The sequence below is a fragment of the Neopsephotus bourkii genome, unplaced genomic scaffold, assembly GCF_033783945.1.
Source record: "Neopsephotus bourkii isolate Nb327-2 ecotype Australia unplaced genomic scaffold, CSIRO-AGI_Nbou_v1 NB_272, whole genome shotgun sequence".
Classification (NCBI taxonomy): Eukaryota; Metazoa; Chordata; class Aves; order Psittaciformes; family Psittacidae; genus Neopsephotus; species Neopsephotus bourkii.
In genome coordinates this window covers 21,030,920-21,057,298 of record NW_026900781.1, presented here as the reverse complement: position 1 = coordinate 21,057,298, position 26,379 = coordinate 21,030,920, and the positions used below count along the sequence as shown (strand labels likewise).

Below are 26,379 nucleotides of genomic sequence, written 5' to 3'. Positions count from 1 at the left end.
TGATCTACAAGGCATAAAAAGATTATTGCAGTATTACAGAAATGCTGCAAGATTCCGTCTACAATACTGACACCAACCTGTAAACGTTGTATCAGCTATGATTTTTTTAACTAGGAGGCCAGTTTGTAAGCTGAATTAAACTGAAAAAGTAATCAGTATTGGACTTTTTCATTTGAACAATTTAACAGAATTTTAGCAATATTATATGAAGTGAAATTTTTTCACTGATCTTACTTTGGTTGAATGTTGTATCTTCAATATAAGCATTTTACAAATATTTATAAAATATTAGATTTAGCAAAGTGATTGAAAAAGTCTATGCTCTGCCAAAAATACAGACAAAGCTTTTAAATTACTGAGAACAGTTTGTTTTTAGTGGACTAACTTTACTAATGACAAATTTTTCATTCTTCTGCTGCATCACAGCAAGAGGAACTCCACATTCTGGTAAATGATGAATTAGATTTGCAAACAGACATTTTTACCTCAAATACATCTTTATAGTGTTCTTCTATGTGCATGATGCATATTTCATAAAACTAAGCTAAGCAGGATAAAGAATTTTTAGCAGGTTGATTTGGACAACTGAGAATGGGACCTAGGGGCATGGGCTGCAAGTCATTTAAGCAAGTTTATACAATTACAGAAAGCTCCCCATTTGTCAACAGTAACAAATTGTGCGCTTAATTTTGTGGGATGTTGTTTGATTCTTCAAATGAGAACAATCCTACCTAGATCAACTCATATTTGCATTTACTACAACTTCTTTTTAGATTCATTTTTTGGCATAATTAGTTCACTAAGTGAATGGACCTTCAAGTCTCACTTCAAGATAGGTATCTAAACACTGTTACAAGTTGTGGTGAATAGAACAGTGAGTGAATAAACCTAGGAATTCAAAGGTTCTTACCTTTTGAGATGGAACTTCAGATATTTGAGGATGCTGCGACTTGGCAGAAATGTGCAACTCATGCAGGTGAGTATTTGCCAACTGTAGAGGTTCCCCACGCTCCCAGGGTTAGGCACTTTATTAGTCTGCTTGATGAGCTGACAGTAGAGCTCATCTCGAAGAGGTCGTAAATCATGTCCTGTTTGGAGGATACCCTGGATTATAGGGATGGGATCAGACATAGACTCCAGCTGCTGTAAAGAATTAAATATCTTGATGGCTTCATCTTGCAGAGTTGTGTAGCCTTTGTCTTTCAGCACTACAAAAAAAGAAAAAAAAAGAGGGAGGAAGGTGTTTAGACTGAGATACAAAAAGCAAGCATTCAGGCTTAATATAGGAATTGCTTAATGCTGTTCTGTGACCCTCATTATGCAGGATGTTAGAATGGGTCTTTTCCATTTCAAACGTAAGTTGCATACTTGTTTTATGAATTAATTTGCTATTGAGATTTGTTCTGAATTTAATGAAATCCCACTTTGACATTTTCGACAACATAACTTAAAAAGTCTGTCTTGCTTGATTGGAGTTTTTTGACGGAGAATCTTCCTTCCAGAGTGCCTATCCCTTTCTCACTGTCACAACAAAGTGGAAACCTAATCAGCTCATAAGTGAAGTAAAGCATGACTGTGTTACAGGAAGTTACAAAGATACATGACATCACTCCTGTCTACAGCAGTAGCATTTCAATTAAACCCAACCAATATTACTAAACTAAATCATTGCTATGTTGCTGACACTTGATTTTGAGTGCTGGAAAAGGTGCTGATTGTTTTTCTACTCCAGGTTTTTCAACATGGGCTAACAACTGTTACAGTCTACTTAAAAGAACCATGCAGTTCTTGGGTTCAAGAGATGGAATAGATTGTTCTGATGTCTGAATCACTACCAACCATCAAAGCACAGAACAGTACAGATGCATGTTACGAAATTTCTAACCCGACATACTATTACAGAAAATAACTAGAATTCAACTGCAAGTCAAGGCAATAACTAAGCATCAGGCTATCTGTGGAGCTACATTTCATATTGGGAAGATTTAGGCAGGACTTCCACCTCAGAGGGAGCTAGATGTTCCTGTCCATGGGAAATAAAGAGCAACCATGTTACACTCCTCTGTGGGACAACCTGCTGAAACGCCACGATCAGAACTGTGCCTTGCCACACAGGAGGAGGGGGAAGAGAAGGGAAAGGTTTCTGTTAGGATTTTCCTTGTCAGTTGAGCAGAAGGATATCACTTGAGTTATCAGGAAGTCTTACTTGGAATAACTTAGCTTTTAATCAACCCCTACCCTCATCTCAAGGATGAAACTTCTGATTTAAGTCATATCTTGTTTAACACACAGTCACAAAAGCAAATTCATTTAAAGACACCTAGTTCACAACCATCAATAGCTCTGAATGATTCGTTCAAAACCGTTTTCTAAGTTAGCGATTGAACTAAGGATATTAGAAGACATGGTTACACCTGTTTCAGGAGTAAATGGACCATTACTTTTTAAAACCATGTGCACTAAAATGTTGTTTCCCATTGTCCTGGGTTTAGCAGTGGCAGTCATTTTTCTCTTTCTTGGTAGCTGGTGCAGTGCTGTGTTTTGACTTTCAGCTGGGAACAGAGCTGAAAAACAATGATGTTTTGGTTTGGCCAAGGACTTCCCACCACAAGTGATGAAACTCACACTTGTCAATTGCAAGTTGTGGCTGCTGCACCTCCCCACGTAGGCAGGAAGCAACAATGATTTAAGGAGAGTATGATCCAAGGACACTGAATTAATTTGGTTCAGCTTCTTATTTCAGTGTAAGGCTTTTCAAACTCAGTCTTCTTAGCTGTGCTGCTGAGGGTAAACTTATATTACAGCTGAGGGTAAACTTATATTACAGCAGCAAAAACAACCTTCTGTAACATCTGTGCAGAAGCACCTCAAGCACATTGATCTGTGCTAGACAAACTGCTATTTCCTACCTCCCAGCAGAGAACAGGGAAATCTGTCTATTTCTGTTATAAACATGTATTTTGTTTACTTTTATTTCGCTATAGCACACTGAAAAAAAATCCCATCCTCTGGTTTAGTCTTTTATAAGGCAAAGTGTTTCTATGATTTAAAAACTTACAGTTTAGATTGATGTCCCCATATGGCAGTGGCAGTAATGGCGAGTGCAATGGATGATGAGTGTAACGGAGAATAGGGTTTCTCTTATAAATCTGTTCAACCACATCAGCATTCAGGCAGTTTTCCTATTGGGGTAAGAGACAAAGTAGGATTTTGGGTCCAGCATTAACAGTTTCATAATTTTTTTAAGTATGTTTTCATTTTACATTAATTTTTAATTAAAGTTATGAAATACTGGAGTAAAACATCTGTATTCAAGTTTTATAAAAAAATAAATAAATTCTCCAGCATAACTAATTGGCCTTTTCAGTTAGAATCTACAGTAACTACCATAACAAAATAGTCCAGAAAAACTGCTGCTGTAAACTTGATGTACCCACTCTGACATCTAAATTCTGTTCTTTGGCCAAGTTTGACAGATGTGTGACCACTACCTTGTATCAATTGTGAACTCCCACATATGTTTGCCTACTGATCTGAAGAACAGCATTTGTAGTCTTGGAATTTAAGACTTGGTACTTTTTTTCCATGAGAGAAGAGGTGGCACTTTAATGGAAAAGGCTGTTAGCAGTTCTCCCCTCTTGCGCATTAGCAGAGATCTCCAGAAGGACATTCTCTGCCTATGCATGCAGTATCTCCAACAGGACCATAAAGCAGTAAGTGTTAATTGAGTATATTTCTCATCACACAGTGACATGAGATGCTTAGCTCATACTATCACAGAAGAAGAAAAGAGCCATAAATAAAAAATAAATCACAAGAGCTGTCTAGTCCACATCCTGGTGTGCTGCTCACTGTGGACATGGCCAGGCAGGTCGGCTAACTCATGAACCTGCACACTATGCTCTACTGCCAGGTAAAGCAACCTCTGTCAAGTTACACAAACCAGTAAAACTTGTTACTGTTTTAATGGAAAAAAGTTCCCCCTCTTGCCCTCCAAGTTGCACTTCATACTTTGCTCTTTTACTCTTTAGATAGAAATTCCTTTATCAGGTCAGTGAATACATTCAGGTTCCACAATTTCAGTCCATGCCACTGTGCGAATAATACTTAGTTTTCTGCTTTATTACCCAACATGCCAAAGCCAACATAAAAAGGATTTAAGCAACCATTCTTTCCCAACCCACATCCTCCTGTTTGTGCCTACCTTAATATCCTGAATAAGTTGCTGAGTTGGGGTATCAATTGGCGCTTTTGTGTCAATTACATTCTGGATGGCACTTGACCAGCGGGTTGCCTCATTAAGCAATTTTGTATAGAGACGGTAACAATGTTTACGTCCATATACAGTTACATTCCAATAACCTAGCATAACAGTAACAATTATTAATCATAGAAGCCATATCTTTAAAAATACCCCAAATTCTATCTGAAAACAACTGTAGTCCCTTTAGACCCCAAGTACTACATTGTGCATCATGCTGGCAGTTTTACAGGAACTAAGAAGTTGCACGAGTACTTAAGTGTCATAATACAGATACTGTGGTGTTAAAGGAGATTCATTCCTTTAAAAAAGCCTAGGAGTAATATCAGAGTACAACCACCATGATGCAGCCTCCTGTTTTATCCAGTAATCTTAGCAAAAGTGACCATAAGACAACATTATGGAATACTGTTAGCTACTTGTGGCTTATGGGTTCTACTTCTCCAGTCCTATCTGTAACAGGAAAAACTGAGACAGTCTTGCTTTGTACGTGAAAGACTTTCATAGTCTGTGGCACACATACAAACAGCTATAAAGCATCAACTACTTCTTCTGTAAAAAAGTCATTAATTTCACACCAATGACGTGACAACTATGGTAGGAGGATTATTTCAGTTCAGATTCTCCCTCTGCATCATTGTATGGGCTTTTTATGAAGCAGATGCAATTAAAGAAAGTCTTTTTCATCTTTCACTAGCAAAAGCCTCTTTGAAGTGTCAGTGACCCCAATGAGATTATATAGAACTGTCAACAGTCACTTGTTATTTGCAAATAGCCACTTCCAAGTTGAAAACCAGTTCTGAAAATGCACAGCAGAGCTGCGTCAGGTACAGCATGTAGGTTAGCACAAAGAAGACTCTTACCCTAGATGTCCCTACAACTTGCTCCAAAGTTAGTCCTCATAGTTCCTCAGCACATAAAATAGTATATGAGGAGAGTGCTGCTCTTGTCTTTCCTCAGGTCTTTGATGTGTAAACAAAAGTGTTCACACTAAGCAGCAGTGTCAGTCTGACAACTTGGATATTGGCAAGAACAGATTTTACTCCCGTACACATTACCACTGCTGTTTTCCCCAGGAATTCCATGTAAAACACCTCAGTGACCTAGGAACTTTATTTGTTCATCAAATTGCAACCATAATAATCCATTTAAAACATTCTTATGCACCGTTTGTTGCATGACTAAGGAGTAGGACGGAAGGTATCCCAGTGTGTATTTGAAGAAGAGCGATTACCTGTCTCCTTGAAGATTTTTTCATCAGGTGGGACTACTGAGCAGAGGCTGTTCAGAACCAGTGTACCCAATTTCAAAGCATTTTTCTCTGAACTCTTGTAGTAGTCCAAAGAATTGTGCGTCAAAACAAACCAACGCTTCTTTAGTTTTAATGAAGACACCTTCGGGTTGTTCTTTACTTCCTTGTGTAGCCATCCTGATAAAGACACAATTTGAATCACAGTGTTTTTAAAACAGAGCATAAAATTAGGTTGCTAAAAGTTTTACTAAAAAAAAATAATCTTTTCTCAACCTAGAAAAACGTTTTTGTCATCATTACAGTGTTTTCTTACATGGCACAACAGGAGTATAATTTCAGCTATATTAATTTGTGAGTAAACACCATACGTGGAGATGAGGCTCCAACACTCCTGTGCTGGCACATTATCCAGATTGTATTGTGGGAACAATCTCTTTGAAACTTAATAGATGTTATTTACTTTGTTACTGCCCCACTCTGTTCTTACCCCTCACGATGAATTCTTGTCCCTCCACTCTAGTGTCCCCCTTTGACCTTTGGAGCAGGGTTATCCAGTGATGCATCTCTTCAGGAGTGTCAGCATTACAGTGAAGAACACGATTAGCAGTGATGATCACAAATGAATTTGGTCTGTGAAAGTAAAAGAAGATTGAAAAGGCCTTTACAATCAACATACATGCTGTTTATACCTCACTCATCATAACCATAAATACTGTCTATTGTCTACATTTTCTATTCAGATAAAATCCATCCACCTCTAAAGCATTTATTTCAACACCACTAAACCTAAAAAAAAATAAATAAAATAAAAAGTAAAAATAAAAAGTAAAAGGCATTTGAAAAGACCCAATTATGTTGGATTCACACCAAAATGCCAGGGCTTTGAATGGTGGGAAAGTTTACACTAAGTTTCAACTTGTTGTATCTCAAAATAAATCTATGGTGAGAAAACCCTCCAAACTTTAATCAGCTTTGTATGTGAATCAGAACTCTAATTCAGGCTCAGGCCTATTTAGAGTATCTGCTTCAGTAGCTACATTAGCTAAAACAAACTACAATTTACAAAGAGTATAATCTATTTTTAATGAGTCTGGCTTTTACCCAATCCTACACCAGGATTCACTGAAGCATGAAGAACTAGCCCAAGTGAGCTGTGCTGATGGCTCTCTGGATTAGACAGGCAGGTTCTTCAGCCTACAAACACTTGCTTTAACCCTTTACCATTAGTTTTTTTCATCTTGGAAAACACAGATTTCTAGACCTGTGAGATGTAGAAAATGGGAATGATGCAGTCCAGGCTACCCCATGCTCAAAGGTGTAAACAAGGGTAGATCAAACTATTAGGAGATTATGACCAACGAAAGCCAACCTTTCAGGCTCCCTTCTCCTTCTTCTCAGTTTAGGAAAATTACAGAAGCCCTGTTCTTGGGATTCATTCTGAACACAGGTTTACAGGGCTCTTTGCTCAGCATCTCTCCTTTGAGCTTTCACTAGTGGGTTATATGTGTCAAGATAAAAATAATCTGTATCAGATTAGTTTCCTAGTTGAAAAACCTTCCATCGGTGATTTAGATTCAGAGAACTAAAAAAAACCAACAAACAACCCACCAAACCCAACCCAAGAAAAAGAATCTGTGTGAAAAATGCTTACAGGAGAAATGCCATTCCAACTTAAAATTTTGAAAGCTCTGGACATTTGTGTTTTATTGTTTAGGAAACCTCATCTTATAATCACTGTCACTTGTGGCGTTGAGGCCAAGGACAAACCAGTAACTTAAACTCAGCTGTTTCACACATGTGCAATGAGGAGACAGGAATGAACTCCTACCGTACAAACAGCACCTCACAGCCAGTAACCTTATATGTACAGTCATTGACTGAATCCAGATTACTTTTTATCCCCAAAACACTGTGGCTAGTTCAAGAACTAAGACTATCCTGACGGTTATTTTTTATGCTGCATTGTCTTCTTTGTTACAAGACATTTTTATTCTGGGATATAATTCTCATTACTATAGAATACAACATTCTTGCATAAGAAGATGAACAGAAAAATGTTTACATGAACTTTTCTGACTACTGAATTGCTAAAGAACTCAAAAATAAGCTGCTTTTTTTCCAGGAGCATTACCTGTATAAATGAAAGAAATATTTAACCTTTCATTTTTGGATCATTTTAGTTAACTGAACAGCTCATTTACAAAGCAGTGTCATGGAAGTCAGCGAAGCCCCAAATTTAGATTAGATATTAGAAAAAAAATTCTTCACACTATGAGGATAGTGAGGCACCAGCACAGGTTGCCCAAAGAAGCTCTGGCTTGATCCCTGGCAGTGTTCGAGGCCAGTCTGGATGGAGCTTTGAGCAACCATGGTAGTGGGATTGGAACTAGATGATCTTTAAAGTCCCTCCCAACCCAAACCAGTCTATGATTCTATGATTCCTATTCTATGTTTTAACATGTGGTGTTTAGTACTATGAAAAGGGAATCAATAATGAATGACTTTAATGTATGGTTGGTTAGTAGAATATAGAGATTGAATTATAAAGCATCCAATTTTGACTAGAGAAAGGGGAAAAAGAAAGTCACAAGGCATGATTCTGACTTACCTATCTGGATTGTCAGCAGCACAGACAGAATCAATCAGTCCTACGTCAAGCGTACCCTATAAACACCCAGTCAGAAAAGAAGGAAGACATTTCTTATTACATTACTCACAGTACTCTTCTCAGAGATGGGTGAAGGGAGCAGCAGCTGAATGAAATGCAGATTTAGGTATCAATTTCTCTTAATCATTAAAACTGCTAAGGGTAAAACTAAGAGACTCAGATAAATAATTCCAGTAAAACATTATCTCTAGTTAAGCTGAAAGCAGCTCAAAAACTGCTCTTACTTTTCTGTGCTTCCAAACCTGTTTGAATGTTTCACCTAGAAGTACCATCCCAATGTAAATGGCATCCCCTCAGAACAAACTTCTGAAGCCATTAAGCAGAAGTTTTTATTTCCCCTTGCTTGATAATTAGGTTCCAAATGTATTCCACTTATTCCCAGTGTATGTCGTACAGAATGATAAATGCACTTTATATGCAGGACCAGAGAAATCTCAGATTTTCAACTCTTGGGTTTTTATTTTACTCATTAACTGTAACTTTGCAAGACTTCAAACTCAAGCACAAACTCTGTTTTGGTAGGGAGCTGGACCATAAAAAAACCACCCCTAAAATAATACTAATTTTTCATCAAGGTGAATGATGGGTAAGAAATCAGAAGTCACACTCTCTTCTTGCATATATCTACAGGACCAAGGGTATGGAGCCTCTACCCAGTGTCAACAGCTATGACCACATGTAAGGAATCCTACGCTGTGACTCTCAGAAGCTGTGGCCACCACAGTGCCCCTGTTTTCTTAAACTATTTGCTCTGAAAAGTTCTTCAGATTTAGACTTACCACAGCATTCTGTGGATTTGCCTGCTCATCATGCATCTCTCGGATCTCTTGCTCTGTGGACGCGTGAACTTGACTCAGTACGCTAAACCATTGGCTGTGGAAAGAAAGGCAGCAGTGTAAGTAAAACGATGCTCCTGAACAAATCTTCTGTCACCTTTGTTCTGCAGAGTTCTAGCAGGTTCTTCAGGTTTTTGAAATTGCTTAAGATTCCTTTTTGTCAACATGCAGAAAAGCAGCAAGGCTTTATGTCAGTTCAGGTAATACAGGGTTCAGGCAAGCCCCTCCAGATCTCCCATCCAAGTTCATGTCATACCCTTCTTCCTCAAGACAAAAACCTTCTACAAAAAGTGGCGTCTCTGAAAAACTGGCAGTAAGCACACCAAAATATCTGAGTGCTTAGAGAATATTTGTAACACATTCCATATATTTCATCTGGAAAAAAAGAATACATTTCTAGATACACACAAAGCCTTTAATGGGAAACCCAAACTTCAGATCATAAATTCTGCTGCACTGATAGCGCGGCTGGTTATTAGTTTCTTACAATGATACTTCCACACGCAAGTCCATGAAGTTGTCTGAGAGGGGGAAAGAATAAAACCCCCAAGCAAATACGTCTACATTTTTTTTGTTCCTTATGGAACACTGGAAAATCCAGCTACTGGAAGGAACAGTGGAGTTGAACCAGAGCTAATGTGTGCCACTCCAGTGGCCTTGTGTACACCCATAACAGGAAAAGTGGCAGAGAGATTTCCAGTACTCAGCCCCTAGTGCTGAGCAGCAATTGCAGGATTTAATTCCAACCACACCTTCTGCTTCTGGGAAATCTCTGCCCTTCTGGCACTTATATATGATAAAGCTCAACTGCTCTAAGCAATCCCACTGAAATCTGAGGGCAGAGCTTGGCCTGTTTGGCAGGTTCCTGAATGCCATTCTTTGAGATAGGAATTTGCCATTCTAATGAAAACCACCTGGGGGCAAGTTTTCAAAGGGCTGAAAAGCCCAGCCTTTAAAACAGACTACTCACTTTCCTGCAGAGGCTCCTCCACCACCACCAGGATGAGGAAACAAATGCAAAACTACCGGATTTAAATTTAAAGCTTTCTTTTCTGCAGTTGCTTATAGTCATAAAATTTATACCTAGAACACTAAAATGCTGCCTCAACTCCAGCATTCAGAAGCCAACTGTTCCCCATACTGTAGATAATCTAGGAACCAAACTGACAAAAGAGCTTGATAAAACCTGTGTAAGTCTGTCAGACAGCACCATCATTGCCATATCCTAAATCCTAACAGCTTATGCTTTCATTAGAAACAATCCAAGGCATATGAAGAAAACCAAAGATTTATAATGACTGACAATAAAGAAGATGAAAACATATTTAGTTCTGATTCTTTTGTTAAAACTCAGAGGTAACCACAGTGAGGTTATGCTTAGCACTTACTTTGCTGGATATAAGACAAAGTCATTGAAAACCCTTCAAAAATGAGGGAAGGGTCATCTACAGAGAAGCTGAACAAAACTAAATGTCAACTACCAAAAATTTCCCACAAATTAAATTCAGCTTTCTTTTCTTTGCACTCAGGCACTGCAAATGTACTTTAATGTCAATCTTCTATTTAAAAACAGAGAAAGACTTCATTTAGTAAAAATTTATTATTGTATTTTAAAGAACAATTCAGAGTTTTCATAATTTCATGTCTTTTTGTGTAAACAATGAAAAAGAATTAATCATTGTACTTGGCAAAAGACAAAGGCAGATCTGACTCTCCTTTTGCTTTCTTCCATCTCAGGGACTCCTTTGTCTTTCAGCTGAGTTCCGGAACCCAAGAACAGGGAAAAAAACAGACTAGGGGTTTGAAGGGAATAAACTCTCAGTAATGGCTGCCCACTGAAGCATTACTTCTCAAATAGATTTCCATGATCAAAAGAGTAATTCCTCTTTTGGGAGGGTGTGTGTGGGTTATGTTTCTCTTGGTTTTTCCCTTAATCTGAGCAAAAAGCAACCTCAAATCATGATTTAGCCCATGTACAAAATACTTTTTTTCAACAGTAGATCCAGAACCACCACAATCCAATAATTGTGTACTTTACTTTAAATAATGCCAAACACTAACAAGACTTTGACTTAAGAGCATTTGCAAATCCTTACACACCTCCCTCATCAAAAACTTTTGGGATGACTGAGAAAAAAGAAATATGAAATACACTGGTAAATACACTCCTCCTCCGTGTTTAAGAAAAAAATGAAAGAGATGCATGACAACAGACAAGTCTTTATGCTGATAATTTCTCATTGGTCCCTAGGGCAGGTACACAAGCCTAATAAAAAAGACTTCAGCTAGGCCTTCATTTTAAAATAAACTCAAATCTCACAAGAATGTTAACATGAACTGCTGGAAAGGTCATAACTTGTTTCAAGGGTAATTTTAAGAATGTCTAAAAAATGAAGAATGATTCTGCACTGTAAGCGTTGCTAAATTTATACTTGGGGTCTTGTGATACAGGTAGGTATTGTACCTTTAAAAAGAACAGAATACCAAGCAACTTTCAAGGCTTCACAAAAAAGTAGCTCAAGTGATGTTGACATATGCATTCTGTGTTCTGGCCTAGGGGCAGAAAGGCAGTGGGTAATAAGCTTTGATTACTAAGTTCACTTTATTCAAATTCCTGATTTTTATGGGCAAGCATATTATTAACTTGCATGAACTGTAGTGTAGGATTTTCTTTTAAGAATGCACTAAAACTGATCTGACAAGTCAGGCTTGCTTCTCACCTGCCAGGCTCCCCCTGCAGTTTGATATGAATCCTTTAGCAAGAAAGGTAAGACCCTTTTTAAATAAGCAGAAAGGGAAAAACTCTTGCATGCTGTTCTTATTCACGAATTTCACCATAAAATCCAATCACCCCATTACAATTTTTATCTGCTGAAGAACAGCACTTTATTTCAGATAGATTGCAGGATCCTGAATACTGATTTAATCTATGCAGCTAAAGACTGCAGGATAACGTACAAGACGAGCATCAATGGCTGACGGTTTCCTCTTTACAGACATACTGTGTTTCAGAAAGTTGCTAGTAATAAATGGATAACAGCCAAATTTTGGGAAAATTGTCACTGGCAGTCTAACTCTCCCCACTAATATTCTGTCACGGGATTTTTTTCTTAGCAGGCCTTTCAAAAGTGTTAAATGCAATGTGCTTAACTCAGCCTGAATGTTTTGTGACAGTGTACAAATGAACGACAAGCACAAGTCAGACAGGCACAGAGATTTCATACCTTGCATCCTCAGGAGACTCAGCAATTAAGTGGTAGGTCCTATCACCCATTATTAGATCAATACCATTTTCTTTTCCTGTATTATCAACAATCTCTCTGAAAAAAAGAAAGTGCAAAGATCAAGCATTACAGGTTGTCAATGTCTGGAAAATTCTGTTCTGCCAAGAGGCTCACAAACCACTGACACTTAAAATAACAGCAGTCAGCCTTAAGCAGGTTCATGTGCAAGGCTCACAATGCGGTTTATCAGACAGTATTAATTCACCAAACTGTAGCTGTGTTTTCTGCCCATTTCTGTACAAATATTCTATGATTACTGTCACTATTCCAAGCTGACTACTCTGTTACTGTTTTAACAGGAGATAATGCCTTTAAAGAAAAGGCACTATCAAACCTCAAGAGAGGCAAGGATGACTGAGTTGAGAAATGGACATATTTCTCAACTGGCTACACACCCAAGTAATTTTTGGAGTGCTAAAAAGAAAGCTCTTGAAGATTAAAAGCAAAAGGCAAACAAAACCTGGATTAGTGATTCTGTGTGGTTTTTGAGTCAGCATAAAGACAATTCCAAAGATAGCTTCCAGAAAAAGCTGAACACTCACCTGCTGAAAAAGTACATCTTTCTGATGTGTAGTTTGGACATCTAAGTATTGGTATATTAAATATCCATGAACCACAAAGCACAAGATTTTTAAGGAATATTTGAAGTATTACATCAGGTTTTCCTGAAGCTTAAGAGATCAGCTTGTTTTCTTTCTTGCTATTTCACTGTATTTGTCTGAAGCTTATTATTTCCTTAACTAGCCATACTTCCTTATCAGCTATACCATTATCTTACATCTCTATCCTATAAACAATATATGCAAGTTCTGCTTATCAGGCTCATTAGAACAATTTATCTGGTATTTAAACAAAAACCTATAATTCTGTTTTCTTTAATTTGGTTTCCGTCCCTTCCTATGTTGAGCATTGTCCAACATAATCCTTCCCTGTTTTGTGTTTTAAATGAATCAGCCTAAGATTTATTTAATTTGCACAGGGTCCCTAATGTGGCATGGTGAAATATGTAAGTCAGACAATGTGTTAGGAATGCACTCAGTGAATATTAAAGTTACATACAAAAGCTATTGCTTATTTCTCATAACATGTAGCTCTTTAAATACAAGTACCCTTTCTTTTAGCTGTTTTATACACAAATAGTCACTGATTGAACCTACAGTTCCAGTTAGGTTCAACAACCTTTGACAATTTTAAAAGGTACATTCAGCAATGAACTTCAGTAGAGCACAGTCAATGAAACAATGTGGTGACAACAACAAAAAAAAAAAGTTTAAACATATTAGAAAGCTATGCTAGATACATGCTATGGTACATGAGACAGAGCGGTAGGAACTTCAGTGTCTATTCAGAGATTTGCCTGACGGTCAACAGCCCACTGGTTCTACAAGAGCAAGTCAGGATACTCACTGAAGCTATTTGCTTTGCCCTGCTTGAAATCAAGCTCAAGCCAGGACCTCCAAACAAAAGATTAATGTAAGCTTTCAATTTAATTCAAGTACTCGGTTAAATTAACAAAATAAAAAGGATAGGTGCAGATTACAAGAAGCAGAGTGGAATGAAGTGCTACAGCCACTGCTATTTTTCTCTTCCTTTGAAGAAAGCTCAGGCATGCTTTACACAGAAATGAGACTACCAGTGTTAGCACACTCTAATTTTCAAATTTGGTTGGATGATAGAAAGTTCATAAAGCACACTGACTGTTTAGAAGGAAAAAATACCATCCCTTAGAAAACCTTTTTTCAGGAAGCATAGATTTTTAAGGTACAAGGAGCTTTAGTTACTTACCTTACCAGACATAAATTACTGTTAGGTTTAGTAATTTTTTAAAAATTAATATACACATTTTAAAGACTTTTCTAACACTACCACAATTATTTCAAATGCAAAAAAAAAAAAAAAGATAAATGCATACAGAAGATACAGCTTTGACCAGCACTAACTTAAATGTATTCAGGGCCTATTAATTCCACCCTCTTCATTCTAGGTTTGCCTGCAGCTATGGACTTGGCAACATGCCCCAAATTGCCTTGGGAATCATTACAGATTAAGTAGGGCCTCTAGTCTGGGAGAAAGCATAGACAGGTTCATTATAGCAGCAGTTTTCTGAAGTATTTGGCACTGGCTTAGCTCTGAGCACTCTGGGGACGAAAGAGAGAGCCAAGTAAGGACAACACTTGCTTTCAGTAACTTCATCACACACACTTTTTTGCTCGCATTCACACAATTTGAAGGCAGGCACTAAACATCTTCCCAGATTAAGACTCAGGAAGTATTTAAGAGGAACTATGCCTAACATACAAAAACCCATATAAACCTACTTGGCTGTTCGGATATCCATGGCACCCTTTAGCTTTTCCTCACTGTCATTTTCGAAGTACATCAACCTGGACTGCCTGAGAACAAACCATCGTTTCTTCCAGTTCCTTCTGGAAAGTGTAGATGATCCACCCCCCTTTTTGTGAAGCCAACCCTGCTTAAGTGCTTCCTGCTTGGAACGAAACCACAGGAAGGTCTCATCTTTCAGGACACACCAGCGTCGCTTCCATGTGTTTATTAAGCCACCTGGCAAGAGAGACAGATGTGGGTTTATACCTAGGTAAGAGAAACAATTATAATGTAAAACAGAAGCGGTGACCAAACTAACGCTGGAAGATGCTGACCAACGATGCTACACTTAAACTGAGTCTCTGCTATAAGCCACAAAACCAAAGATTTTACTTTTGCATATCCTTGAGGCCACCAATACTGCTGTCTACCTTACAGATTACAGTAAGTCTCTACATTACAAAAACATGTATGGAGCATCTGTATAATTATATATACTTATACATAACATACATATAAATAACAAATTATTAAAAAGTCTTACTGCACTTGAGAATCAGATCTTTAATGCTGTTTTCAATGTATCTCACCGACAATCTAAGAAAAATTTAGTGTTAAACTCTGTCCTCTCTCCAGGTTATTTGGGGGTAACAACATTCAACTGAAACCCACAAAACCTGAAAAAGCTACACTTAAGAGTAGGAAATACACTAAGGTGAGCTCAGTTGTGGCTATACACTTTGCACTGTAGCTACATCACAGCCACCAAACCCATAACCAAGCCAATATACTACTGTCATTCTACAACTGCTATGTCGGAAAGTAAAAGCCCTGCTAGTGATGCCTGCATTATTTTTCACACAAACATAGCTGTGCCCACATTCATCACTGTTCCTATTCCAGGAAAATAAGTTATACTACAGTGATGGGTACCAAAGATTCATCTAAATGGCAATTTACTATCAATCATCAGAAGGTAAGACCAAGAATCTTAACCAGAGAGCTCCTATGTATATGCTTTCAGTTTCTCATGCCCCTTTGCCACACACACCCTTTCTTGTGTCTTTCAGGTCCAAAATGAAAGTCAACTGAGGTCAGTAAAACTGGCCTGCGATGCAGAATGCTGCCTATGTTATGGGGTTTTGGGAGCAGGAATTAGTTTTCCTCAAAGTTTGGCACAACTTGACTTCATGGGTTATTTTGTTCTATTTATACTGGATTTTCAATTGCTTACGAGTCAGCAAAGATGTAAAATGAAACAGAGGCAGCCCAAAGTGTTGATGTTCCTTTGCAAAGGGGACAAACACTGCTAGATGTAAGCCACTGCAACTTAATTTAAGAACAGCTCAAATTTAAGTTACTTTTCCACCCTCCTTTGAAAAATAAGAAAATACAGGAATTGGAGTTCAAGGTATAATAAAGATTTCTGGTTATTTTGTATATTTACTGAATTCTGATTCACCCAGTACCTTTCATGTACAGAAAGCTGTGAAAGTAGGGCAGGCTGACACAGCTGTAGACTGAATCCCTCCGGTAGGAAAGTTCATCATCTGTATCAAACCTGGAGTCAAAGTCTTCTTCACTATCTTCAAACTAGAGAAAAGAGGAAATAAATGTGAAATGATCTCTCAGGGTAGGGTTTGATAAAACTGGTTTAGGAGTCTTGGAAGGGCATGACTCCTCACTGCTTTTTGCCCACCTAACGAAGAAGTACATCATAGTAAGGTGCAGCTTGAACTGATTATACACTAGCCCTAATTTCATGTAACAAATCTATAAACCAGCTTTGTAACTGCTCAGAAAAGTTATCCCCTTGCAAGAGCATGGCCAAGTTATGCTACCCTGTGCAACCTCCCTCTATCACTGATGTGCTGTGAGTAACAGTTTAGAAAAGTCTTGAAAAACAAACATGTTCCACAAGCTGCAGTAGTAGCTTTCCTCCACCCTCACCCCAAATAACCAGAATTTCTGTTCTGTATCAAACACATGCAGAGCTGTGCAACAGGAAGGAGTCCTCAACAGAGACAGCTAAAAGTGGTTTTGTCTCAGGCAAGAACTGTCAACTTATCTCAATGACCAGGATGGCTCTTTGATGACTGGTTTTCAGTACATCAACTGTATATATATTTGTGTAAATGTTTTCCTTCTAAGTAAGTTGGTGTTGCTGAAATAGTTTTTTACTTTCCCAACCAGTCTCACAGAAGTATTCTGTGAGTAACAGGGAAAATTATATTATTCCAAAAAACATTTGCAGGAGTAAATCCCATAGTATACTACTCAGTAACAACACTGAAAACCAGCTTCTCAGTTTGCCTGAATAATTGTAACATTTGTCATCATGTGAAACTTACTCTCCAAGTAATCTTGAAATACATCTGGCATTTCAGGGACTTCTGTAAGCACTTTAATCCCTCATACTTTAGCAACTTGCATGCGTAACAGAATCTGGTTTTTACTTCCTGAAATCAATTCCCCACCTGGTACCTTAACTCCAAATACACACAGAGAAGAATTTTGCTTATGAACTATGTCCAAGGCCATGTACTGAGCTCCTCACCAAATAATGTGAAATTCTGCATTAAAACACATAGAACCATATCCTTGCATAAGCTTAGTACTGCAAGCACCATCTGAGCCGCTTCTAACTCTAATGCACTCACCCCAGTGGCATCTAGATGGCAACAGACAACTACATCCATACACAGCCTAAGCAAGTCAAACTGCACAATGCAGACATTTGTAACAACAGCTACAGTGAATCTAATGCTGCACAGTGAGAAAAAAAGGAAATCAGGAAGCACACATCAATTACTAGATAATAAAAACAGGATACTTACAGAAGACTGAGCTCCTTCGGAGCTAAACCGGTATGCTCCAGAGCTATTGTACGTCCCAACTGAGTACCGGTAATCTGGTGACCACTGGCTACTGTGTGAATTAGAGAAGGTCACACTGCTACCAGAAGTAATAGCACCATCTTCATAATCGTCTTGGTCGTAATCATAGTCTCCATCGGGAGAGGTAAGTTCCACAGAATTTGGGGGTCTACATGATACATTTTCTGGCATGCAATATGTGGATTCACCACTTGAAGAGTTGTGGAGACTGACTGTATCATGGGCAGGAGGTATAAGCATGGCGTTGCTAGCAGCAGGAATTGTTGGCACCACGGTATCATTCATATAGGGATCCTCTTCTGAGGAGTCATCGCTTGTTCTGATGCCACTGGTCCTTTGATCAGAATGGCCATGCTCACTTGGGTTGGGCGAATCCTTAAATGCATCATCATCAGCTTCAAAGCCCTCATCTACCTCCTCCTCAGGATATGGCTGGCTGAAGTTAAAATTGGGTTTTTCACTGCAGGCATTTCCAGTCTGTTCAGTCAGCTCAGCAGGATACCCACCGCCCACAGAGAGAGACCTCTCAATGTTTCGGACACATTCATCAATCTCATCAAAGTTCAGGGATTCCAGGAACTCCTGGGCTGCTCGACATGCTTCGTCCTCAAGCCGCCGGAGCTCCTCATCTCGAAGCTGCTGCAGCCTCTGTAATGAAGCCTCTGTCAAGGACAGCTCCTGCTGCTTCTTCACACGCTGCAGGTCTTCAATTTCTTTTTCCAGCCGAAGGATTTCTTCCACCTGCCTGCTTTCTTTCTGCTTCTCTACTTCTTGCTTCAGCTCTGCCTCCTTCTGGGCTTTCTGAATGGCGGCCAGTTCCTGCTTCTTTCTCTCTTCTTCAGCCTGCATTCAAAATAAAATAAATGAAAAAAAAGAAAAAGAAAAAACCCTTAAAATAAAGCACTTCAATGCAAGATTCCTTTTTTTTACACTTATTTATTTCAAAAGCACTATGCTCCCCCCATGCTGTTCCATTTGAAAGGATCCTTATCCCTACATCAAAAGCAAAAAAGAATTAAAACTAAAGCATGATTACATTTGCTCACAGATATGGGAAGGCTCAAGTACGTGCAGAAAGTTCAGTCTTTGCCAGAAATTAAATGAAGCATGAGGTGAAAGAAATTTCCATGCAAACAACTGTATCAAGTTTCCTTTTGCTTTATCTGCCAACTCCTGTAATAAGTTTAGTTTAAATGCCACAGATGCCTTTTAGTTTCTTAATGGCTGGGTTGAGATACTCAAACAGAATGGCTGAAAGCATAAAGAATATAATTTACCTGCTGGGCAAGACGCTCTGCTTCTTGCCTTTGTCTTTCCCTAAAAGTGAGGGAAGAAAAGAAGTTAGTAAATCAAGCTCAACATAAGCTCATCACACACCTTTGCTAGGGCAATAGCTCAGTTTGCAAAGACCATCTGCCATATGGAAAAGACAGCCAAAAATAAGGTCACTAAGAATATGTTTGTGAATATGAAACTATCATGACAGCCACGGGCATCTTTTAGCACATGATGCAAGGGTTTCCAAAATCACTTGATAACAACCTGAAGTAAAGGCTATTCAGACAAAAACCTGGTATGGCACAGACAGGAGGGTGATGAAAGATAGCATACTGCACCTTTCTTCCTCCTCTTTTCTTCTTTCCTCCTCTTGTTTCTGCTTCTCCTCTAGTCGCTCCCTGTAAACACGTCGAGCAAGCTGGCCTCGCCGCTGCTTCTGGAGGATTATGGCTGCTTTCTTCAGGCACAGGAACTTTTTCCTGCCACTGAATGCTCTGTAGTTCTTCTGTATCACAACCGCACAGTAGAGAACCTTTCTATACCGCTTCCTGGGAGAAAAATATCAGATTTCTAAGGAAACAAGGAACTAATGAGCACTGGCAAGAAGTTTTGCCATGGTGATTTGCAATAATGAGCCCATAATAGTAAAACAATTTATTAGTTCTAGTTCTGTGATGGTTTCCCCATTCTCCTTCGCATTCCCCTCCCTTTGAGAAGAGATTCTTTCATTTCTATGTCATTAAGTAAATGCACATTACACCTGCCTTACATATTCTTATGCCCCTGACAAGGAGATGCTAAAAGGACAGCTCTGTGTGTGTGCACCCATGTGGAGAAAGAATATACAGAGATAGTCATCCCACAACTATAAAAACAATAAGCTGCAGGATAGCTCTGTCATTAAAAAGAAGCAATATAGTTTTTAAGTAACATACTGGAGAATATAAGGACAGGACTAATATACACATGAAAAGAAATGAACTCATTGTGCAAACAAGTTTCCTTAAACTGTCCTCAACTGATCTGCAGAAAAAGCAGAGAAATAAACATATGGGATGAGCAATTCCACCTAATACATAACGCATGAAGCCAGGTAAACAAGTGAAACATCAGTTACCTCATGTCATAGTTCTTGAAGACCCAAACTCTTTTCTGACCATGCTGAAGCAACGATTAATCAAAATCTCAGCTGGTGACTTGGGGCAACCCAATTAGGTGCCACCCATTCAGGGTTCCTACCAGGGATCTAATGCCACGATACAATTATACGGATACCGGCTGACCTATTCAAACTCCACTGTGTTTTATTCATGGGTCTGACAAAGATACCAGCTGCTATTTTCAAAGTCAATTACAGGATTTGGGTGCTTGGTCCCTAGAAAAAGTTAAGTATTGCACCAGAAGGATTTAGCTCCATGACACTCCACCCATTTATTTCAAAGCCTGTTTATTCATATTCTTATCTAGCCACTTACCGGGCTGCATAACCTAAGATGTGCGCTCGGATAACCATTGCTGCCTTGGTGACTTCCACCTCTCTCTGTTTCTCCAACTTGTGTTCCAAGGACTCCCGGAGAAACACCTACATGAGAAAACTTCTGGCTTAACAAACTGCAAAAAGCATTGTATATAAAGAACAGCAGGTGCTGCCAATGTCAGCCCAAGCTGCAAGCCTAAAGTTTGAATCCAGAGACAAACATACCATTTCCTCAACAGAGAACTGAAAGCCAAAGTGTATTCCTCTTAGAAGAAAATACCTGCAGATGACGCTCTAACTTTGGATTTCAGTGGAAAGAGCCTGATTAAAGTGAATTTTAATTAGGAGCAAGGTTTTTCCAAAAGCGACATAATTCATTCAACAGCCTTTTCCCACCAAAGAGTAACACAGGCCAAAGAACTTGTAGAACTTAGCTTAAACTTCCTGAGTTGAGAGGCAGAAATACCATCCGATACTTTAGGTGTTTTACACTGTGGTATCATCACCACACTGAGGAAAGTGTGTCAACAGTAGAGGTCTGCTAAGGGAGGAGGGCTGCAAAAACATCCAAAAGCAGGAATGCTTCCTGAAAGTGTTTTGAGCTTTTCCTTGCTGTGAAAAAACCCAAAACAACCAACCAAAAACCAAAAATCCAAAAAGCACCAAACAACAACAAAAAACCCACCCAAACCCTGGACTTTTTAAGGTGTTCAAGTAGAAAAAAAGGTAGGTTTTTCCTCTGTGTTTGGGGAAAAAAAAAGCCCACTATCAAAGCCAAAGCAGCAGCGTACCTGAGGAGAGGCACACTTGTGAGTTTCAAATGCAGCTCAAAAGTAACTACATTTTACCACAAATCACCTAATACTAAGGAATGTAAAAAGGCCCACAGGAAGTCTCAGAATTCCAAGATACAAGTTGCACTGAGCAGCTCTTTTTAGATCAAGTTTTTTACTTGTGGACAAAGCCTTTTCTTTCACTCAGTGGGCAATCCTTCCATGCTCTGCACACACTGGCTTTAAAACCACAACAAAATTCTGCTTCAGAAAGGCATTCAGCTATTTCCTGAACAAAAAAAGGATGTTAAGCCCGTGTTGAGCCCAGGCTTTCCAGAGCAGGTGCACTGCAGCTTGAGATGTAAAAGACAAGGGGAAAGGAAAAAAAATAAATAAATAAATCACACTGAAGCTAAATCATCACGATGTTGTAAATCCCCCTTTAAAAATAATGTGGGCAGGATAGTGCCCCATCATCCCATGTTTGGTCTGAAACCAATGCCCTCTTGTTCTCTTCTACAATAAGCTGTTTATGAAGACTCTTACAAATGTACAGGCAGCTCCAGAGGAGGAGGAGCCCAGGCCCCAGGAAGGGGAGTTATAACAGAGCTCTGGCTCCTGCCGAGGTCCTGATGAGCTGGTTAAAACAACTTCAGATTCCGATAAATATATGTCCCTAAGATGCCAAAGCACTGCTCAGGATCCATGCATAAATACCATTAATGCACTACATCTGGAAGTATAATGGGAAGCACAGCCTAGCTCTGCAGCCAAATGTTATCACTGTATTATTTGTATGCCATTGTCTACAAAAATGGGATGAAATATGACTTCAATTGACATTAGCATATTTCAGATTCTATCTCTTACAATAACTTTAAAACAAATCAGCTTTCCCTCTAGTGTGAAGAAGAATGGAGGAAACCCTCCAAATGATGCAGGTGTGGGGAGATGAGGATGAGGAGGAAGGCCACTTCACATAGAAATCAATCAGATTTTACAAAATATTACTGCTACCTTATGGTAATGAGAGGTTAGGGTTGTTTTTTTCTCCTACAATTCTAACAATTGACAAGAAAACTTCAAGTGTAACACATAATTCAGCAAACTATTTCTGGATCTGGGTTTTATCCTCTCTCCACTACAGAAGACCTGGGAGCACCAAAGGAGTTACCCAGGGGAAAAAAAAAGAGACGAGAAAGCCACCTGCAGAGGCCTGGGGAATGATCCTTGGCAATGATGATTTGTAACGCACTCTCTAGTTCTTTGCACCATGCATTTTTAATATTTAGGAAATCTCAGATCATGCAATAGGGAATCTTCTCCTGAGTACAACATGCTTTCACATCATGCAAGTCCGAAAGCACGAATTCACAAGGAGGGAAAGTCTGCACACAGCTGTTGTCTAAAATCAAACTTGCAAAACAAGCTTGAAAATACACCTGGATTGTTTCATTTTTCAAATTAAAATACCATTATTTTAATAAAAATTATTTATTTTGGGGAGGAACTAAGGGATGGGAGGAAGTTGTGAGTAAAGTCTGGGTTGTCCAGTAGGTCCTCTGCAGCTGTGCAGTATAAAACCTGTCCCCTCAGGTTTGTAAAAGCACCAGCCCCACATTATGCACAGCCAGATTATTTTACCTTATTTTTTCCAAGCTGCCATTCAGTGCTTGTGTTGTCATACAGACGAAGTAGGACAGCACATTTCTCAGTTACATCTTCGGGCAGAGTTAAGTTTCTCATGAGGACTTTATACCTGTGAACCCCAAAACACTTATTACTTCATTTAGGAGATAAGTTCTATCTATGGCAGATTATTTCTTTTTCTTATTAGATTTTCACTTTGTTCCCCAACATGGGAACACTGATTTGGTACCTGTGACTTTCATCTGAAGTGCACAAGTCACTGTGAGTACCTTTTATAGAAGTCCTGAAAGGGCCTCCGGACCGGGAAACCAGCCCTCCGAATCCTGACTGTCTCCAACATCCCAGAATAACGCAGCTGGTTGAGCACCACTGTCTGATCAAACTGGTCTGGCATCTATAATGAAAAGGTTCAAAACAAAGGTTTAATAGCAATGGTTACACATGTCAGGGGAAATAAACAAAGGGCAGATTACATGAATCTGAAATGCACAAAGGCTAAAAACTGGCTACACAGTTAAAGGCTTTAGCAATTCTGAGCATATAAAAATGTATCTACAGGAAGGAATTAAAGGGGTAATTACACAGTATCATTTCCACAACCACAACATTTACAGTAATTTAATCTGATCAGCTCATACTTTCCATTCCATGTGTATTTGCAGGCCATTGCTGTGAAGGAATAACAGACAGAAAGCAGCACACACAGCTAACAAGGCAAACTTGACTTTTTGTTTCTTCAGCAACTGAATTTACAGTCCCTGTAGGTGATCCCAAATGTTGAAGACACACAAATACAGTGGTGTGGTACAATTTCAGAAAAAGCCTAACCCAGAAGCGCAGAAAAGATTTCATTTTTAGTGTAGTGACAATTCATCTCCTATGGACAAGGATGCCAAATCTCGAATAAGCTTTATTTCAAAGAGCTTCTACTTGTTGCTATTCTGAACAGCAGAAATGTTTTCAGCTGTAAATGGAAAAAAGAAAAAATCTGCTTATCTGAAATAAGTTTCCCTTATTTTGCATGCAGTTCTTTCAGCATCATTTTTCATTTAGAAAGCAGATAACCCCATAGCCACTTAAGTCACGAAAAACCTGTGAATACTGATCAGTATGTTCCTGCCCTTTGGAGCCTCAGGAATCCTCTTGTCCCACTTCAGAATCCCCCAAGTCACTCGTACTTTCACCACGTTTAAGGTAAACCAGCCACAGACACACAGAGCTACTCAAGGTAGTGCTAACTGCTGCCTTGTAAAATGCCAGCTATCCCAAGAGTGAAATAACACCACATGTAATTGCACCATTTAATTTATCAGCATAATCATCCACTTTAACGCACCAGCTGACCCTCCTGCAGAGGCATTTGCAGGGCTGGAGTACAGTGCTTAGTATTTTGCAAGAAGAAGTTCAGAAGGTGGAATCTCATGGATACAGCTGATAGAAACGGCAACAAAATCAAGCCCTGAGCAACTGCAAATAAGAGGGCTCTCTTGATATTTATTAACTGGCTTTAGAATCAAAGTAATAGAATTGTTTGGGTTGGAAGGGACCTTGAAAGGTCATCTAGTCCAGCCCCCTTGCAATGAACAGGGACATCTTCAATGAGATCAGGTTGCCCAGAACCACATCCAGTCTGGCCTTGAATGTCTCCAGGGATGGTGCATCCACCACCTCTCTGGGCAACCTGTGCCATTGTAAAAAAATTTTTTCCTTGCATCCAGCCTGAATCTCCCCTTTTTCAGTTTAAAACCACCACCCCTCATCCTGTCACAACAGGACCCGCTAAAATTCTTTCCCCAGCTTCCTCATAGGTCCCCCTTTAAGTATTGAAAGGCCAAAATAATGTCTCCCCAGAGCCTTTATTTATCCAGGCTGAACAAGCCCAACATTCTCAACCTTTCCTCATAGGAGGAATGCTCCATCCTTCTGATCATCTTCATGGCCCTCCTCTGGACCCTCTCCAATAGGTCCACATCTTTCCTGCACTGAGGACTCCAGAGATGAATGCAGTACTGCAGGTGGGGTCTCACCAGAGTGGAGTAGAGGAGGAGAATCACGTCTCTCGACCTGCTGGCCATGCTCCTTTTAATGCAGCCCAGCATAAGATTGCCTTTCTGGGCTGTAAGTGTACATTACTGGGTCATGTTGAGCTTCTCGTCAATCAACACCCCAAGTCCATCTCAGGGCTGCTCTCAATTCAGTCTCTGCCCAGCCTGTAGCTGTGCCTCGGATTGCCCCAACCCCGGTGCAGGACCTTGCATTTGTACAAAAGCTTTGCATTTTATTGAATGCTTACAACAAAGGTATTGATACTGTTGAGTATTAACAACAGTGTTTTCCATACATGCCCACCCCATGGCAGCCACAAAGCCACCCTTTGAATGTCTGTCCACACACTCACCTGCCAGCCTGCTTCTTTTCAGGTGGTTGATGATGTCAACAAGAAAGAGAAGTAACGAACAGATGGAAGCACAAATCACAAGGAAAAACACTTACTTTTTGCCTGTGCAAGCCAAGGCTCATGCTTGCCACTAGCAGACACAGGTCAATGCGTCTTTTTTTGTTCGACACTACACCTGCTTTAGTCCTTCTACCCACCCAGGCTCAAAAGGTGATGTTCTTCATGAGACTTTTAAACAAAACAGGGTTTTTTGTGTGTTGCAGTGGGGAAGCAAACACATGGATGGAAGTGAGGATCCACCAAAGCCAAGCAAAACTCTGGTGATGTGATGGAAGTGTCTCTCACAAGGGAACACCCTGCACTTTGAGAGCCAGATGGCTGCTGCATCACCTAATCCTGTTCTTGCCAACCCCAGCCACTTAAAAAGTCAAAAGCCAGCCCCCACAGCTGGCTTGAAATCTCCTGCTACTTTTTAAAAAGGAAAAAAACCTTTCTCTTTCCATCCCTGTCTTGAGTCTCAGAAACTGCACCAACATTTTCACAACCTGTTTCCTGCAGCTATGAAAGTGAAATGCAGCCCTGCTCTGTCACCAGCAGCTGGGACTGACATACAATCACCTACCTTCAGATATCTATATGTTTAAAGAGAAGCATAAAACGCTGTAAGAGATGTTAACGTGGTCATCAAAGCAGGGCAACATAAATACCATTGCAAGTTTAATTATATAAGCCTACTCTTCCACTTTACATTAGCTATTTCTAATTACAGACACATGAGGCTTCTAAATTGGAGGGTCAAATCCTGCCATGGCATATCACTGGAATTACATCTGCAACAAGTCTGGCTGCCTTGAAAAAACTAGGGGTGGTAGCAACAGATGTGCCACAGTCATCTCTTACACTTTTCAATACTGAGTATTAGAAGATACCTCCTTCTTCGTTTGAGGGTTTTTGACCAAGCCATTTCAGCAAATTCCTCAGCAAGGAGGAGAGCTGCAGACAGTCACAGAGGGAACTCAAACCCTAAACACTAAAATGCATCCAAAGTTTTCCATGCCTAATGAAAACAACCAAAGAAGTAACAAATGTAGTCCTGTGCATAACGCCACAGCATCCAGTGTATCCACATTATAACTTGGTGATACATTAATCTGTGGATGAAGAGGATTTCATGCACAATGGTATAAACACTTGCAGGCAGGGATAATGTCCAGTCAGCAGGACTCCTCACACTTAAAAAAATCAACTGCATGTGCATTTATTGACCCAGAGTGCAAATG

General features: G+C 39.4%; 1 protein-coding gene across 2 annotated transcripts in view; it reads right to left on the bottom strand.

Annotated features, from left to right (window-relative positions):
• The window catches only part of MYO10 (myosin X), a 159,558-nt gene that overhangs the window by 7,981 nt on the left and 125,198 nt on the right, over window positions 1–26,379 (bottom strand). For both annotated transcript variants that reach the window (XM_061346703.1, XM_061346704.1), the window contains 16 exons: window positions 22,971–23,095; window positions 22,696–22,810; window positions 20,277–20,383; window positions 19,140–19,349; window positions 18,801–18,840; window positions 17,464–18,366; window positions 16,096–16,219; window positions 14,620–14,863; window positions 12,242–12,337; window positions 8,961–9,054; window positions 8,122–8,177; window positions 6,001–6,143; window positions 5,496–5,690; window positions 4,205–4,362; window positions 3,059–3,182; window positions 911–1,208 (listed from right to left, as the gene is read on the bottom strand). In XM_061346703.1, the coding sequence (XP_061202687.1) occupies window positions 911–1,208; window positions 3,059–3,182; window positions 4,205–4,362; window positions 5,496–5,690; window positions 6,001–6,143; window positions 8,122–8,177; window positions 8,961–9,054; window positions 12,242–12,337; window positions 14,620–14,863; window positions 16,096–16,219; window positions 17,464–18,366; window positions 18,801–18,840; window positions 19,140–19,349; window positions 20,277–20,383; window positions 22,696–22,810; window positions 22,971–23,095 (3,032 nt within the window). The remainder of the gene's footprint in view (window positions 1–910; window positions 1,209–3,058; window positions 3,183–4,204; window positions 4,363–5,495; window positions 5,691–6,000; window positions 6,144–8,121; window positions 8,178–8,960; window positions 9,055–12,241; window positions 12,338–14,619; window positions 14,864–16,095; window positions 16,220–17,463; window positions 18,367–18,800; window positions 18,841–19,139; window positions 19,350–20,276; window positions 20,384–22,695; window positions 22,811–22,970; window positions 23,096–26,379) is intronic.